The 17,043-nt window shown below is 41.3% G+C and overlaps 1 protein-coding gene across 4 annotated transcripts in view; it reads left to right on the top strand.

Annotated features, from left to right (window-relative positions):
- znf385c (zinc finger protein 385C) overlaps window positions 1–17,043 on the top strand; it is a 118,874-nt gene that overhangs the window by 81,739 nt on the left and 20,092 nt on the right. For all 4 annotated transcript variants that reach the window (XM_072694181.1, XM_072694182.1, XM_072694183.1 and 1 more), the window contains one exon: window positions 14,604–14,746. In XM_072694181.1, the coding sequence (XP_072550282.1) occupies window positions 14,604–14,746 (143 nt within the window). The remainder of the gene's footprint in view (window positions 1–14,603; window positions 14,747–17,043) is intronic.

The raw sequence follows: 17,043 nt of genomic DNA on the forward strand, positions 1-17,043 counted from the left end.
TTTAGATCTTATCGTTTAATCGAGCTCTTCATCACTCGCTCCACTTGCTTCCACTCCTCTGACCTCAGACTGGCCCCCAGTGTCCACTTCCCTATCAGCACCAGCCTGCTCTGCAGTGATGGCCGAATCTTACTGTGAAACGAAGTAGAACACCTCCCATAGGGATCAGCGGATCGATAGCTGAGCATTGATAAGTGATTGGCCTTTTTTAACATTTTGAGCTATTTGTATTCCTGCATGTTTAATATTATAGCCAGAATTCACCCCCATACACACAAAGTCTTCTAAGCAAGGGTTCTACAGTAAACACAGTGGTTCTGTATAGACCCATGACAGCTCAAAGAACCATTTAAATGTATAATTGACTCTTTGCCTAGTTAGAGGGTTTTTAATATACACTGAAAACTTCTTGTAGGTGGTTCTTCTAAGAACCTTTTAAAGAATAGTTCTGTATTGCAGCAGAGAGGGTTCCCTGGTTGTTAGTGTTGTGGAGTCACAAGAACAATTTTCAGTATAATTTGGAACAGTTCTTACTTAAAGTGGACCTTTTGTAGATTTTTATTTTAATGAACAGAACTTTTTATTTAACCTCTAAAAGCTCCCACATATACAGACGCAAGCCCCGCCTTCACTCGTCACAGTGATTGTCTGATTGGCTGGAAAGAAAACATTCAGTTGGAAATAACTGTTCCTCCTCTTCCCAAAATGGCAGGTTGGTGCTGGATTGTGTGGATGATGCGATTCCTGAATACTGCAGTGAAGTGTGTGTGTGTGTGTGTGTGTGTGTGTGTGTGTGTGTGTGTGTGTGTAGAGCATTACTGTGCCTGCATTCGTGTTCTATTCGTTCTGCACGGCACTGTACTATAATATACTAAACTGCACTGTACTACATGGTACTATAGTGCATTGTACTGTACTACACTGCACTGTACTCTACTACACTGTGCTGCACTACACTATGCTACACTGTTCTACACTATACTGCACTGTTCTACACTATGCTGCACTGTTCTACACTATACTGCACAATACTGTACTGCACTGTACTACATTATACTGCACTGTACTACATTATACTGCACTGTACTGCACTATACTGCACTGCACTACACTATACTGCACTGTACTACACTATGCTACACTGCACTACACTATACTGCACTATACTACACTATACTGCACTGTTCTACACTATGCTGCACTGTACTACACTATACTGCACTGCACTACACTATACTGCACTGTTACTACATTATACTGCACTGTACTACACTATGCTGCACTGTACTGTACTACACTATGTTGCACTGTACTACACTATACTGTACTACACTATGCTGCACTGTACTACACTATACTGTACTGTACTACACTATGTTGCACTGTACTACACTATACTGTACTACACTATGCTGCACTGTACTACACTATACTGCACTGTACTACACTATGCTGCACTGCACCACACTATACTGCACTGTACTGTACTACACTATGCTGCACTGTACTATACTGTGCTGCACTGTACTGTACTACACTATGCTGCACTGTACTATACTGTGCTGCACTGTACTACACTATGCTGCACTGTTCTACACTATACTGCACAACAATATACTGCACTGTAGTAAGTTATACTATACAGTATACTTTACTATAGTACACTATAGTGTAGTACAGTGCAGTATAGTGTACTACACTACACTATAATATACTGCACTGTACTACACTATACTGCACTATACTAAACTGTCATGTACTGTACGATATTGCACCTTACTCTTCTATAAATACACAGGTACCTGGTGCAGTGTTTAGTGTGGCTTTAGGCTGAGCTCTGGTCTTCTGTTCAGCACTCATCACTTACTGACCCTCCCCTGCATTTCCAACACTATCACACACCTCGTAGAAGCCCTGTGTCCGAATGGACTTTAGGGTTGTATTTGTGTGTGTGTGTGTGTGTGTGTGTGTGTGTGTGAGAGAGAGAGCGAGAGAGAGAGAGAGAGAGGGAGAGAAAGAGAGAGAGAAAGTGTGTGTCCTATTTTCTGATGGCAGGTCAGGCTGGGCTTAGTCAGGCGTGAAATCAGGCTGCAGGAGGATGCTGTCACAGCCAGAGAGAGAGAGAGGGAGAGGGAGAGGGAGAGGGAGGGAGAGGGAGACAAAGACAAATGCAGAGAAAAAGAATCAGTGTGAGAATGAAAAGAAAACAAAGAAAGAGAGAGAGAAGAGGGGAGAGAGAGAGAGGGTGGAGAAAAGGGGAGAGAGAGAGAGGGAGAGGGTGGAGAAAAGGGGAGAGAGAGAGAAAGAAGGGAGGAAAGAGAGAGACAGCAAGGAAGAGAAAATGGGAAAGAGAGATGGGGAAAGAAAGAGAGAGATAAAAAAGGGGGAAGAGAGATAGAAAGAGAGAAAAGAGGAAATAGAGAGAAGGGAGGGAGACGGAAAGATAAAGAAGAGAAAGAAATACAGAGAGACAGAGAAACGGGATCGTGAGAGAGAGAGAGAGAGAGAGAGAGAGAGAGAAGGGGAAAGAGAGAGACAGAATTGGAGAGAGAGAGAGAAACAGGCCCTAATATACTTTCATTCTTTGATGAAAAAGGCCTTAAACAGTGGTGGGCAGCTGTGCTTGTGTGTTTGTCAAACATTTGGAGAACCCCCCGACCACCCCCCACCCCACACACTTCATTTTAGTATAAAATCAGTTCAGCATGAATGAACACATCATACACATGAGCCATGAAAAACCACACACTGGCAGAATTTGTGTGTACCCCCGGCCACCCCCCACGCACACACACACACACACACACACACACACACACATACATACAGTTTTAGAAGTTGAAAATAAGTACAAATCCACTCCTGCAGGACGGACGGACGGTATATGCTGTGGATTTTACAGCACAGGTACTGTTGGCTGAATCTGAACATTTTTTGGACACTGACCATACAGTAGCCAGCTATGCTAACCCAACACTCCAGCTGGCTATTTAACCTTATTTAGAGCAGAGCTAACTAGCCTTCCAACACCACACAAAAAGATCAGAGTGTTTGTGGGTCACCATGTAGAAGAAGAAGAGAAGGTTGCAAATTTCTTTTACAAGAACCCGACGCGTCTGCTTTATCATAGCTTCATAACCGAGCCTTTTGTCTGGGTGGGGACGTTCTGGTGTTGGTTTCCCCTCCACAGAACGATAAGAGCAGATATATGGCCGTGTGGGTGGATGTTTTTTTGTTTGTTTGTTTGTTTTTTGATACATTTATTTATAGAATTTTCACAACAGTGATCCTGCAATTAAAGTAAAAAGAGAAAATAAAATAAATAAATAATAAAAAGAAAAATTATAAAATAAATCAAACAAGAAAAATATCAAAATAAAACAATACAAACTATAAAAGACAAAACAAAATACGTATATCCAGATCATAGACATAAAATTTGAGGGCAATGTACAAAAACTGGCTAGGTACTCCAACAACAGGCTCCATATTTAAAAACAAAAAATTCTCTAAACAACCAGACAACACATACCTGAGTCTTTCAGTATGTAACATATTTGCAACTTTTAAATGTTGGTGTGGAATCTGATTTCCATAGTCTTAAAATGATCTTTTTGCTGTTATTATTCTATCATTATTATATATTATTAATATTATATATTATTATTATACAACATAACAGCGATTTGCATACAATTATCAAAACAATAAAAGGCCATTGAGAAACCGAACAGAGCTAGTCTTAAAGTATATATCTCTGAGTAACAGACAAATATATCACCCCAGTAGATGTTCAGTTTAGGACACATCCAAAAGAGATGAGCAAGGGAACCTTCTGCACCTTTACATCTGTCACATAATGTTGATTTGGAAGGGAAAATATGGTGAAGTTTTATTTTAGATGCATAACTTGAATGAATTGGCTGATGTCTAGCGTTTATTGAACAAGGGAGGTGGTGGTGGATATGGGTTTTCTACCCGCTGTATGTTTATTATCACTGTGGTTGTTCTCTGTATCAGTGGATCCGCTGAAGTTCTAACACATAGTAAACAAAGATGGCCACCCCCTTTATGGATAATGGAAAATAAGGTGGATATGTCTATGTGAGGTCACCCACAATCCAAATGCTGAGAGAATAAAAGAACTACAGACAGTTTAAACTACAAGCAGTGTAGTCTTCAGCCTTTTGTAAACTCTCTCCTCACAGCACCAGATTATCTCTCTACCTGCTAGATTAAATCAGCACCGGGAGCCAATCAGAGCTGTGCTTTTTGCGAAGGTGACCAGAAGAATGACCTTGTGCTTCCAGAAGGATCTTTTTGTGCTGGAGCTAATTCAGCTGGCTCGTTCCGCGGCCCGCAACACGCAGCTCCAGCCGAGCCTGAAATCACTCCATCATTTCATTCCTCATTATGTTCTTCATGCGCGGTTACGCCTCATCAAAAGTAGCAGACTCATCTTTTTACGCCTGCCGCTCTGAAGGGGGGCGAGGGGGAAAGGGGGGAGGGGGAGAGGGAGAGAGTGTGAAGAGAACAAGAGCCGTGGCCTTTAGGAAGGGTTAGGACAGCACAGTGAAGAGGCCGGTGAGAGATGTTTGGAGAACGTGGTGTGAAGACTGTAGTATTGACTGCTTGGCTGCCGTTTTTTTGATACACTGATTAAATGTAATCAGGGCAGAGCAAAGCTCGATCATTCTTTGCTCAGTCATTTCAGAAATGCTTGAGCAATTGGCTGATTCTTCAGCTAGGTGGACTATTTCTTTTTACCCAATTTTCTCCCCAATTTAGCTGAGCCGATTAACCCACCCACTCACTCACCAACATTCCCCCTATCACTTGCAATGCTACCCACACTAGAAGGGGGAGCACAAGCACATCCTTCCTCCTCCGCTACATCTGAAGTCAAACACCACCTCTTTTCGAACTGCCGCCAATGCAGCACTGCTAGGCCTCCAAAGAAAAGCACCAGGTCCCTAGCTCTGGTGCATAAGCCAACATTTGGGTATGGCCAGTTGTGCTCTCTGGGGAACCGGCTGCTGATGGCAAAGCAGCATGACCAGGAATTTGAACTCACGATCCTCTGGGTTAGGTAGACTTTTATTAGAAAAACTATCAGAAATATGTTTTTACAAAAAATAAATAACTTAAATCTTAAACATATTACTTATAGCAGCACTAATCAAAATGAGGCACCAGAGTCATTATGATTTCCATTTTTTATGTTTAAGCATCAATACTGTACTACCTTGGTCTTGTTTTCAACCCAGACTTTGAAACTCCATTAAAAGCCTCCATTACCATTAGGACCTATTATGAGAATTTCTGAAAAAAATATATATATGTATCAGCAAAATATATGTAGTTCAGCAAAGCAGGGTGATGTTGCTTAGCAACATAAAAACTAGGTGGATCAGATTTTAGACACCACTTCTGACAACTTTCATATGCTTCACTGTCCAGAAATAACAAATACATCTCTCTTATACTTACAAACACCTTCATCGAAAGTTCAGAACCTGCACGTCCCACACAATGAGCTACGAGCTACAGTATGACAGAGAAACCCCTCATATAAAACCTTGCTTTGGTTATCACTGCTGATATCTGCAGATTCCACAGATTAAACTGCCTGTCGATGCTGTTACAGTTGTTTTCTGCGAATCACCTGCCGTTCTCATCAGCTAGACACAAAATGAATTAGTCTGGAGAGTCTTAGGGGACAAACTCTGCATATCTGCAGTGAACACACACTTGCAGTAGCATAGTCACTTTTCCATGCGTCCTTTAGGTTGAAGCTGAAACTGAAAGCAGTGATTTTTTGGTCATTGTAGCTCTCAGCTTGTTGTCTGCAGTGTTTTTGCAGCTGAAGCTTAAGAGAAAGAGAAAAGGCAGATGTTGTGAAAGTATAACACACACATTTGAAATGCAGAACAGATCTTTGTATATCTGTGTGTATAGCTTTATCATTCTTTTCCTAATTATCTCCCCACATTTTAATCATATCCAGGACCCACCAACTTGCTAGGACTGGGACCCTTACACTGCATGTCCAAATGTTTGTGAACACCCCTTCTAATGAATGTGTTCAGTTACTTTAAGCTGCTGATCCTGATGCCAGGTGTGGACTAAAGGAGTATGAAGCCTCCAGCATCCAGCAGAGGAGCAGTGGAACTGTGTTCCCTGGAATGATTGTTGGTGCTCCATCAAATACTTTCGCGATGAGTTCGGGAGTTAGTTTGGGATGAGGTGAGGTGGTGATCATCCAACATTCTGCCCTCACTAGCACTGTTATGATGCTGAATGCAATCAAATCCTCACAGCAATGCTCCAAAATGTAGTACCCTGAACAGTAGAGTCTTTTTAATACTCTTGATTTAAAAAGAAACAATTAATATGTAGGTGTCCCAAAACTTTTGTCCATCTAGTGTATGTCTTTAAGGGGGGAAAATATACTGAGCTGAAGTATAGGACCACATACAGGGCTTAAGGGTTGACCATTAGCTGCTATTATAAACGTATACCAACATCTTCAGAACATCTCCAAAACATCAGGCAGGTCTTGTGTGGTGTTCTCTGTATGCAGTGGTCAGTACCTACCAAAAGTGCTCCAGGAAAGGTCAATCAATGAGCCGGAGAGTCATGGGGACCTAAGTCTCATTGATGCAGTCCATGGAGGCTCCATCTCACAACTCTCAGGACTTAACTGCTACTGCCTTGGTGCCAGAGGTCTTACAGAGTCTGTGCCTCAGCGGGCACAAGGGGGACCAACTCATTATTACGCAGGTGATTTTAATGTTATGGCTAATTGATGTGTATAGAATAAGTGGTTTCTTCTCCTTATCTTCTGCTACTGTTTCTGACCTTTTCATTTCAGTCCTGTTTCCCATTGTCTTTCTATCAGAGTCTGATTACTGTACGCGTGCTGCACAGGTGCACCGGCATGCACACAAACAAAACACACACATACAGCAAAACACACACAAAGTACCCGCTGGCAGCAGCGCGCAGCCCGAGTCCATGTTGAGATGAGAGAGGTTGTGACAGCAGTGTGTGTTTGTGTGTGTGTGTGTGAGAGAGAGAGCATGCCCTAGGTTATGTAAATGCAGGAGACATGGGCAATGCCTCAGTCCAGAAGAAATCAGCTTAGCATGTGCACCATCCCGCCATCTCGGACATACACACACACACACACACACACACACACACACACACAGGTTTTGCTTTTATACAATATCAGGACATGGGGACATATATGTATATGAAACTTCTGGGCAGTGGGTGTTTATTTCCTCAGTAAAACACTGATATTAGAATAAACACTAATAACATTCATACAGAAAGTCGTGATTTTCCATCACTGTGTTCATTAAAACATCTCCAAAGCTCTCCTCATGGAGTCTAGTGTTATTTATAGTGATCATCCAACACCTGGTTTAGTAAATCAGAGCTTAATGATGGTAAATCAGGTGAGCTGCTGCTGCTGCTGCTGCTGATGGTATTGAACACGTCCACGCTGTGCTGGCTGGACTGGGGGGCATCCAGGAGAAACCTGGAGGAACCAAGCTCTGTTCTTCAGACTAGCTCAGAAGATCTCAGCTACTTTCCTCAGAATGAGAAGCTCTTGCTCCTTTTTACTGAATTAATGTTCACTTGCATCTGTTTTAATGAGATCTGGAGATTCTACAGTACAAACCCTCTTACTGCTGAGAGACATGGATTTAAATGATGTAATTACATGCGTAAAACCTCTACACAGTACTGTATGGCCAAAAATATTGGGACATCTCTTAATTGTTGAATTCAGATGTTTCCACATTGCCACAGGTGTATTAAATGAATCAACTAGCCATGCAGTCTGCCTTTCCACACATTAGTAGAAGAATAGGTGTTTCTAAAGAGCACACAGAATTCCAGCGTGGGTCTGTAATAGGAGCCACCGCTGCAACAGCAAGTCAGTGAAATTTCTTCCATCCTAGATCTTCCAGCATTAGCTGTGAGTAATCTTATTGAAAAGTGGACATATTTAGGAACCACAAACCGAGTTCTGAGCTCAGACCAAGTGCATGAAAGTCTCCAACGCTCTGCCAACTCAATAGCTGCAGAGTTCCAGACCTGCTGTTAGAGCTGCAAACAGGGGACCAATTCCATATTAATGCCAATGGGGTCTTACAAACATCTGGAGGTGCTCCAATACTCTTTGTCCAGTGTAGTGTTTATATCATTGTGGTGGGAACAAAACCTTCATACAATAGTAACTTCATAGGAGAAGCTAAAATTCAGAAATGTTAATATTAGTAAGTGTTTTTATTTTAGGTCATTTAGGATCATTTCTCTTGGTTCTTTCATTAGGAATTTTTGGCACAATGTAAAAGGTAACTGGAATTTTTAGATAAATAAAGGCCTCTTTTTAACCCATCCAGAGATTTCTACAACCTGAGTTGAGTGTGGGTGTAGTGCAGATATATATGTAGATATATAGATATAGATACATATATCTAGTACAGCGGATAATAATCTTCAGGGATTGAGAAGAAGAGTATGAATGTTTTTAAAAGTAGAAAATATAGAAAAGGAGGAGCTGGAGAGAGCGAGAGAGAGCAGCTGGGCTGTGCTATGTATGTGTGTGTGTGTGTCTGTCTGTCTGTGTGTGTGTAAGAAGGGGGTTGGGGCTGCAGTCTCAGCTAATTACTACTCTGAAAATCATGATTATGCCTTTCAACTCAACTTGTCAGGAAAAAGAAAGAGTGAAATGAGCGAGCGACTGTGTATAAGTGTGTGTGTGTGTGTGTGAGTGTGAGCAAGGTTTAGTGAAATTGTGCTGGCTCTGTTTTCTGCACTAACACATGGCACCATTTGACCTCAGGACTACATCTCACTGAAACATTAATACACTAGCTTGTGGTGTTTTAGTGCTTTTTGAGGACCAAATGTCTTTATGCTGATAGCAAACCAGCTTAGAAGTGAGGACACTGACCTTACAGCCATAACATTAGCACCACCACTGGCAGGAAAAGCATTGATTATGTTTATTTACCGAAGCATCTGTCAAGAGGTGGGATCTACATATAAGGCAGCAAGTGAACAGTCAGTTGTTAAAGGACAAATGGGCCAGCATCTTTGACAATGGCCAAACTGGGATGGCTAGATGACAGACTGGGTCAGAACATCTCCAAAACATCAGGCAGGTCTTGTGGGGTTTTTCTGGTATGCAGTGGTCAGTACCTACTAAAAGTGCTACAGGAAGGGGTAACTGGTGAAGCAGCGACAGGGTCATGGGCATCTAAGGCTAATTGAGGTGATCCATGGAGGCCCCACCTCTCGACTTACAGGACTTAGACTGCTGATGCCTTGCTGCCAGATACCACAGGACACCTTTTTTTTTGTGACGTCTTGTGAAATCCATGCCTCGACAGGTCAGATCTGTTGTGGTGGCCTACTCAATATTATGCAACCCTGGTCAAAATATCTGTTGATAATAGATAGCCTGATTTCCAAAGGGGATTAAAAAGCAATGTATTTTATTATATTTTATTAAATATATTTAATACATATAAATTATATATTACAGTTTCAAAAGTTTGGACACCGTGTGTGGTCAGTGCTTAGTAACGCTCTCTTTGGCAAAACTAACTCAGCTTTTTAATATTGTTTTTTTTTACCTGTTCATCCTTGCAGAAAGCTTCTAGCTCTGTCAGATTATTGGTCCGTCTTACTGCATGGCTCTTTTGAGGTATATCTTTTAATACACTGATTTTCAACTTTTAGGTCAGCAGGGACTGTGAGGACAATAGAAAAACCATCAGCTTGCACCTCTTAAGGTCGTCCATTGTGAATTCTGAGGCGTTTAGAATCATTGTGCTGCTGTAGAGCTATCCTCTTTTCATCTCCTGCGTTTATAAAAAGCTGACCTATGCATACTTTTGAAAACTCCTGACGTTGAATTTTGTGGTGAGGGAGCAGAGAAGGAGGACTCTTTTCACAAAGGTCATATTTGTGTAGGTGTCGCTGCACAGTAGAACAGTGCACCACCCACTCCAGAGTCTGCTAAATCTTCCTGAAGGTCTTTTGCAGTCAAGCAAGGATTTTGCAGTCCTATGAGCAAGTCTCTTAGAAGGCTTCTGAGGCCTTCCAGACCTCAACTTGACTCCAACCATTCTGTTAACGGCCATATATTTTCAGCTTAGCTTTGGCCACAAGGCGGGATCAGTGATTGTCTGTGTGAGACATGATATCAGCTGCTTATGTCGGCACTTTCTGAGCTGTTCTAAAAATGACTTTTCATTTCTTTTATTACAAACTGGCCAATTACCTTCACAGCAGTACTGCATGGCTTTACTTAGGGATGTGTACATAGCACACATACATTTTGTCAAATTTGTCTCCTGTATTTTTTAATTGAAGGACAAATTTTGGACAAATAATGCAAAAAAGGAAAGAGACTGTGCTTCTTTTACATATTAACCCTAAATAAATTCCTATAAAAGTTACATTTCTTTTCTATAAAGCACTGCAGGTTACTTTACATACAGCGCTAAGGCACAGAACACAAAGATACACAGAAAACACACACACACACAAACACACAGTGAGTAGGCAATGTGGGTAGCAGAGGGTAAAGCAAAGTGATGGAATGAGGTTATGTGTGGCTTTAGGTCTAAATTCAGCTCCCACACAAACATCCCCTTGGTTTTTATTATTTTGTCCTTGTCGTAATTGTAACTAATGAACTTCATCAGGCTGTGTTTATCTAACTGTGACTAACAAAGCCAGAGAGAGAGAGAGAGAGAGACAGAGAGACAGAGAGGAATGTGTTTCTAGATGTTTCTGATCTACACTAAATAGCAGGGCTGTAAAACTGCATAGAGGCCTCATTATTAACCGACCTGCTGGGGATGATTTAACCCCGCTCATATCTTACATTACATATATTACTTTATGTGTTTATTTTTAGGTACACTGTATGTGTATGCCATATGTTCAACTGTGAATCTTTTATTTTATTTTATTTATTTATTTTGTTTTTTAGATTTTATACATTTAACTTTTTATCTCATCCTTTGTTGCTTCATGTAAAGGACAGATATGAAAGCATTTTACCTTCTACTATTACTTTATGAGGGATGCACTGAAATAAAAACTGAAACTGAACAAAATGAAGCATTTGACCAAAGGCTAAACAAATAATACCAAAAATATTTTCCCCATTGCATAAATGTAAAAGTAGAAATGTATTTTTGTCTTGCTTTTCAAAGAAAAAAAAACTATTATAAAATTACAATTTAACAATCTTCAACAATGTTTTAACAAAGTTTTGACATAAAAAAAAATAACTTACCAACAGAGCAAAATATGACTTCCAGACCTTAACTTGACCTCCACCATTCCTGTTAGCTTCCATATAAATCTCTTAGATTTGCTTAGATTAGATTTGGCTACAAGATCAGTGATTGTCTGTGTGAGACAGTATTAGCTGCTTATGTCGGCACTTTCTGAGCTGTTCTAAAAATGTTCATTTCTTTTATTACAAACTGGCCAATTACCTTCACAGCAGTACTGCATGGCTTTGCTTAGGGATGTATACATAGCACACATACATTGTGTCCAATTTTTCTCCTGTATTTTTAAATTAAAGAAAAAATATATAGCCAAATTATGCATAAAAAAGAGACTGTGCTCCTTTTATATAGTAATCCTGAAAAAAATATTTACCCTCGAAACAAAAGTAAAAATAAAATATGTTAATGTGAAAAAGATAAATTAGTAAAACAAAATATTTATATCTGTCCACAAATAAAAATTGACAAATTGACCATATTGCTTAACATAAATAATGATTAAAACTAAGCATTTTTATTTGCCCCTTGAATAGCCTGTCTTCTGTGTATTCCAATAACAGCCACAGATGGAGTGGATATGCTGGAACTGGGGGGAGAAACGGTCCTTTCACTGCTGCTGCCGCTGCCGTGTCTGTCTCATACTCAGCATACTGTTCATAGTTCTGATTTCAAGTGAAGTGCTGGAACTCTTTGCAGACCCTTCTAGCTGACACAGTCGACAGTCGTTTGCTGCATTTACAAAGAGCGACTCACTTCACTCTGGTTGTGATTTGATCGCGTCTTCAAAATTATATATACAACAGTACACAGGACCGTACACAATACTCAACATGGGTTGAGTGCATCATTTCTGGTGGCTATATTCCACTACTGTGTAGACAGTGCACCCAGACACATCACTGTACACTTTTTTCATAATTATTTTTTTTTTTATTACTAATATATATTTTTTAACTAAAAACCAGTTTGGCAAATAAGAGCTAAAAACATCTACATACAAAATTCATCTATTTACATTCATGTGAACTCCAGAGGTTTTATGTGAAAAGAAAAAAAAACCTAAAATGGGTTACTGAATAGAGTCCAATGTTCTTTATGGAACCTAAAGTGATTCTTCTATATCATTGTGTGTGTGTGTGTGTGTGCGTGTGTGTGTGACTGATCTGTATAGTAGGGTAAGTATCTAAGCTATGTGGAGTGTTCCTGCATCTGAGACTTAGCCATCCAGAAAATGAGAAAGCTCTACATCCCTGCTCCATTAAAAACACCATATCCCTACAGACACACACACACACACATACACAGTCTATTACTCTTCACAAGTCAGTTCATTCTAGTTCATTGATTAATGGTGTGTATGTGTGTGTATGTGTGTGCGTGTGTGTTCTTGCTTGTCCGTATGTGCATTCATGTATACAGTGTGTGTGTGTGTGTGTGTGTGTGTGTGTGTGTGGTCATTTTACACATATTGATTAGCATTTATAACCACCCTGGCAGAATGCTGAGTGATTTCGATCAGTTCGTAATTAGCTTTAATGGGAAAAGTGATGATGTTATTTGGTCACCAGGTTTCCAGTCTGTTTCTTTACAGTTTGTTTCAGGTTCAGACTTTTCACTCCTTTCTTCACTCCTGCAGCCACTAGCACCTGGCTGTGCAATAAACGGAGTGTCCAACAGCAAGTTAACTAGCAAAAATGCCATATAATGGTAACGTAGGATATTGTCTTTCTGGGTGATAGGAATAGGATTATTCAGGGTGACCAGACGTCCTCTTTTTCTCAACGTCGTCTTTTGGCGTCTGGCCTGGATTTCTAAATTGTGTAAATTTGACTACTGCAACTCTCTTCTGGCTCTCTCTGCGCACCATCAGGCCCCTGCAACTTATCCAGAATGCAGTGGCAGGGGTCGTCTTCAACGGTCCTAAATTCAGCCATGTCTCTCCACTGCTGCATTCTCTCTTCACTGGCTTCCTGCAGCTCCTGCCTGCGTCAGATTCAAAACCCTGACTCTGGCCTACAAAGCCAAGAACGGACCAGCCCCTCCATACTTGATGGCAATGGTCAAAAGCTGATCCGCACCAAGAGCCCTTCAAGCTTCAAATACGGCTCGGCTCGACCAGCCATCCCATAAAATCCACGAAAGAGAAGCATCCAGACTTTTTTCTGTCCTGGCACCAAGTAGTGGAACGAACTTCCCCTAGGTGTCCTTGGGCGAATAGCAGAGTGGTCTCCTTATTGACTTGTGTTTGGTAGTGTCTCAGCTTAGAGGTATCTTTGAATTTTTAGCCTATTCAGACTAGCTGAGGTTTTTCTTGGGTAAATAACAAGAAAACAAAGCACTTTTGTAAGTCGCTCTGGGTAAGAGCATCTGCTAAACGCCTTAAATGTAAATGTTAAATGTAAAATTGTCTGGGAGTTTGCATTGATTTCATGCTAGTGTTTGTTTCTAAGTCTCGCCTTCTTACCGCCTCTATTGGTCTACATGCACCTGCTTCTACATGTACACAGCACTTTGCCGAGATGGGACCCATGTGAGATTAGGCTTGGCTGTTATGATGGGACCCATTTGGGAAGCCTAACTAGGTCTCAGTAACAACACATGTACAAACCCACTCAGAGCTAATGGCCACCTGCCAGGGTAAACAGACACTGTAGGACACTGTATTACTGTATAGCCCAGTATGAATTTATTGATACTACAACTAACTAAACCTGAAATACACTGTATGTCCAAATATTTGTGGACACCCTTTTCTAATGAATGCATTCAGCTGTTGCATTGCATTCAGTGCTTCAAAATCTTAGAAAGCCTTTTCTGGACAGTAGAGACTCTTGTTTAATACCCTTAATTTAGGAAAAAACGATGAATGAGCAGGTGTCCCAATACTTGCATATAGTCACTAAAAGGTCACTAAAACAAGCAAGTACTCACACCCCCTACTTTCCCCCAAAGATTTCAGTTTGGTAAAGTGCAACAAAGCTAGCAAGCTGACAGAGCTGAAAGTGTGGCATGCCAGGTTGGTCTGAATAGGATGTTCTTTCAGGTGGTCAAATATGTAGGAGCCCTGAACTCAGGCTGCTGTCTAGTTGGTAGTAATTATAAATAGGTGTGGTCTATTGGGCTGTGTGTGAATGGTGGGATTTTTGATTGGCGCCTGCTGGCACGTCATATTCTCTCTGATTTGTGCCTGCATCAATCTGCTATTCCTAATTGGCCTCTTGTAGGTTTAACCCTCTCCCTGATTGGTTGTTTTTCCTCTGTGTGCAGGTACGGCAGCTCAGGGCAGCCCCCTGCTGGCTGCGTTGCCCATGCAGGGTCGTCCACTGCAGACGCCTCTCGACCTCAAGAACTTCCTACCATTCAGACTCAATGGCTCGTCCCCCCTCAGCCTGTTCCCCAACTTCAACACTGTGAGTCTTTCTGGGTGTGAACCTTTACTTGATATATGATTAATGCATTCAGCTACTTTAAGTTGCACCCATTGCTGACACAGATGTGCAAATGCACACACACACTGCTTGTCTAGTCCCAGTGGAGTAGTATTCCCAATAGAATAGGACTCAGGAGGAGATCAACATGAACCTGTTGGCAACTTGCCTAATGCCAGGTGTGGACTAGACGGGTACAAAGCCATTTTGCTGTGTTCTCTGGAATGATGGATGGTGCTCCATCCAATACTTTTGGGATGAGCTGAGGAGTTGGGGATGAGGTCGAGTGGTGATCATCAAAGATCCTGACCTTATCTAGTAGAAAGCATTCCCTGGACAGTCCATATAGTACCAACCAAGTGATATGAATAATATAAACCAAACCACTTCTCAGGGCAGACGCCACTATTGTGGTTTAATTCCACCCATTCAGGCCATCTGATGTACAGCATGTTGGGCTGCACAGTTACATTACAGCAGGGTAATTCAATCTGCAGTTCTGATCTGGTCACTCACTGTTTATCAGGTGGAGCCCCATCAGTGTGTTTGTGTTCACCTTGTGTTCACTGTCCACTCTCACATACTCACACAGAGATACACAGACTCCAATATGCCGAGAGCCATGTTCCTTCTCCAATCAGATATGGCTCAGTGGGTGTGTGTGTGAGTTTGGTATGTGTGTGTATCACACATTGCAATGATAAATGCACCTGTCTTGGTTACAAAGTAGCTGTCAGTGACCTCGTCCCTCTCCTCTTCTCCTCCATCTCATCTCCTTTTTGCACCTCTCCTTATCTTTTCTCCTCCTTTTCTCTCCTCCCGTCACTCCCTGCATCTTTTCTCGTTGTATATGTGGTTCCTGTTACAGTCTATTTGTAAAATGGACAAAAACAGACAGAATTCAGGCTTTAGGAGACATAAATTATTTATTATGGTTGTGACGGGCAAACAACCCCTGGGATGCCATAGCAACCACCTAGAAACACTATAGCACCCATCTACCAATCACTTATCAAAACCATAGCAACCACTTAGAAACACTATAGCATCCATCTATCAATCACTTAGCAAAACCATAGGAACCACCTATACACACTATAGCACCCATCTATCAATCACTTATCAAAACCATAGCAACCACTTTGAAACACTATAGCACCCATCTACCAATCACTTTGCAAAACCATAGCAACCACCTAGAAACACTATAGCACCCATCTAGCCATCATTTAGAAAACCCGATTGCGAACACTTACCAACACTATAGGAACCACCCAGCAACCACCTAGCAATCCCTTAGCAAAACCATAGCAACTACCCAGGAACACTATGACAACTACTTAGCACTCACTTAGCAACTACACAGCAACAGCACCATTGCAACCACCTGGTAACACTTTAACAACTAATTGGCAACACCATAGCAATCGCTTAGCAACACTACATCAATCACTTAGCAACACTATAGCAATCACTTAGCAAAAGCAGTTTTAGCCTAGTGAATATGTGGCAACAGCCTGGCAAATGTCTGAAAGTGAGAGACGTGTACACTGTGCAACCATTCTGATTGTAGTGAGGAAATACACTTGTGAAGTTATACACAATATGGACAAAAGTATTGGGACATCTGTTCATTCATTGTTTTGTTTTTCTAAATCAAGGGTATTAAAAGAGTTGATCCTGCTTTTGTTGGAGTAACTGTCTGTACTGTCCAGGCAAGGCTTTTTACGAGATTTTGGGACATTGCTGTTAGGATTTGATTGCATTCAATGACATGAGTGTTAGTGAGGGTGCTGGATGATCACCGCCCCAGCTCATCTCAAAAGTATTGGATGAAGCACTACCATCATTCCAGAGAGCACAGTTCCACTATACAGCTTACACCTTGTACACACCTAGCATTAGGCATGATGCCTATAGGCCATAGAGAGAGTCCTATTCTATTGGCAGTACTTCTGTACAGGGACTGGACAAGCTGTGTGTGCAGTTGCACATCTGTGTCAGCAGTGGGTGCAACTTAAAATGCCTGAATGTTTTCATTAGAAGGGGTGTCCAAAATTGCTTGAGTGAATTTGAGAAATATCGGTCCAGACACTTCCAGCACTCCTAGATGACCAAGGTTTTCCCCTTTCTCAGCTTGCGGACGTTTTCCTTTATGTAATTCTTATACATTTTTCTTCTATCCACTTAATCCACAAAGGTCATGTGAACCTTAGGCGCCTCTATGGTATCATGGCTCAACAATGGGTACCTTTAACACACACATAACACACACACAC

The sequence above is a fragment of the Salminus brasiliensis genome, chromosome 12, assembly GCF_030463535.1.
Source record: "Salminus brasiliensis chromosome 12, fSalBra1.hap2, whole genome shotgun sequence".
NCBI lineage: Eukaryota > Metazoa > Chordata > Actinopteri > Characiformes > Bryconidae > Salminus > Salminus brasiliensis.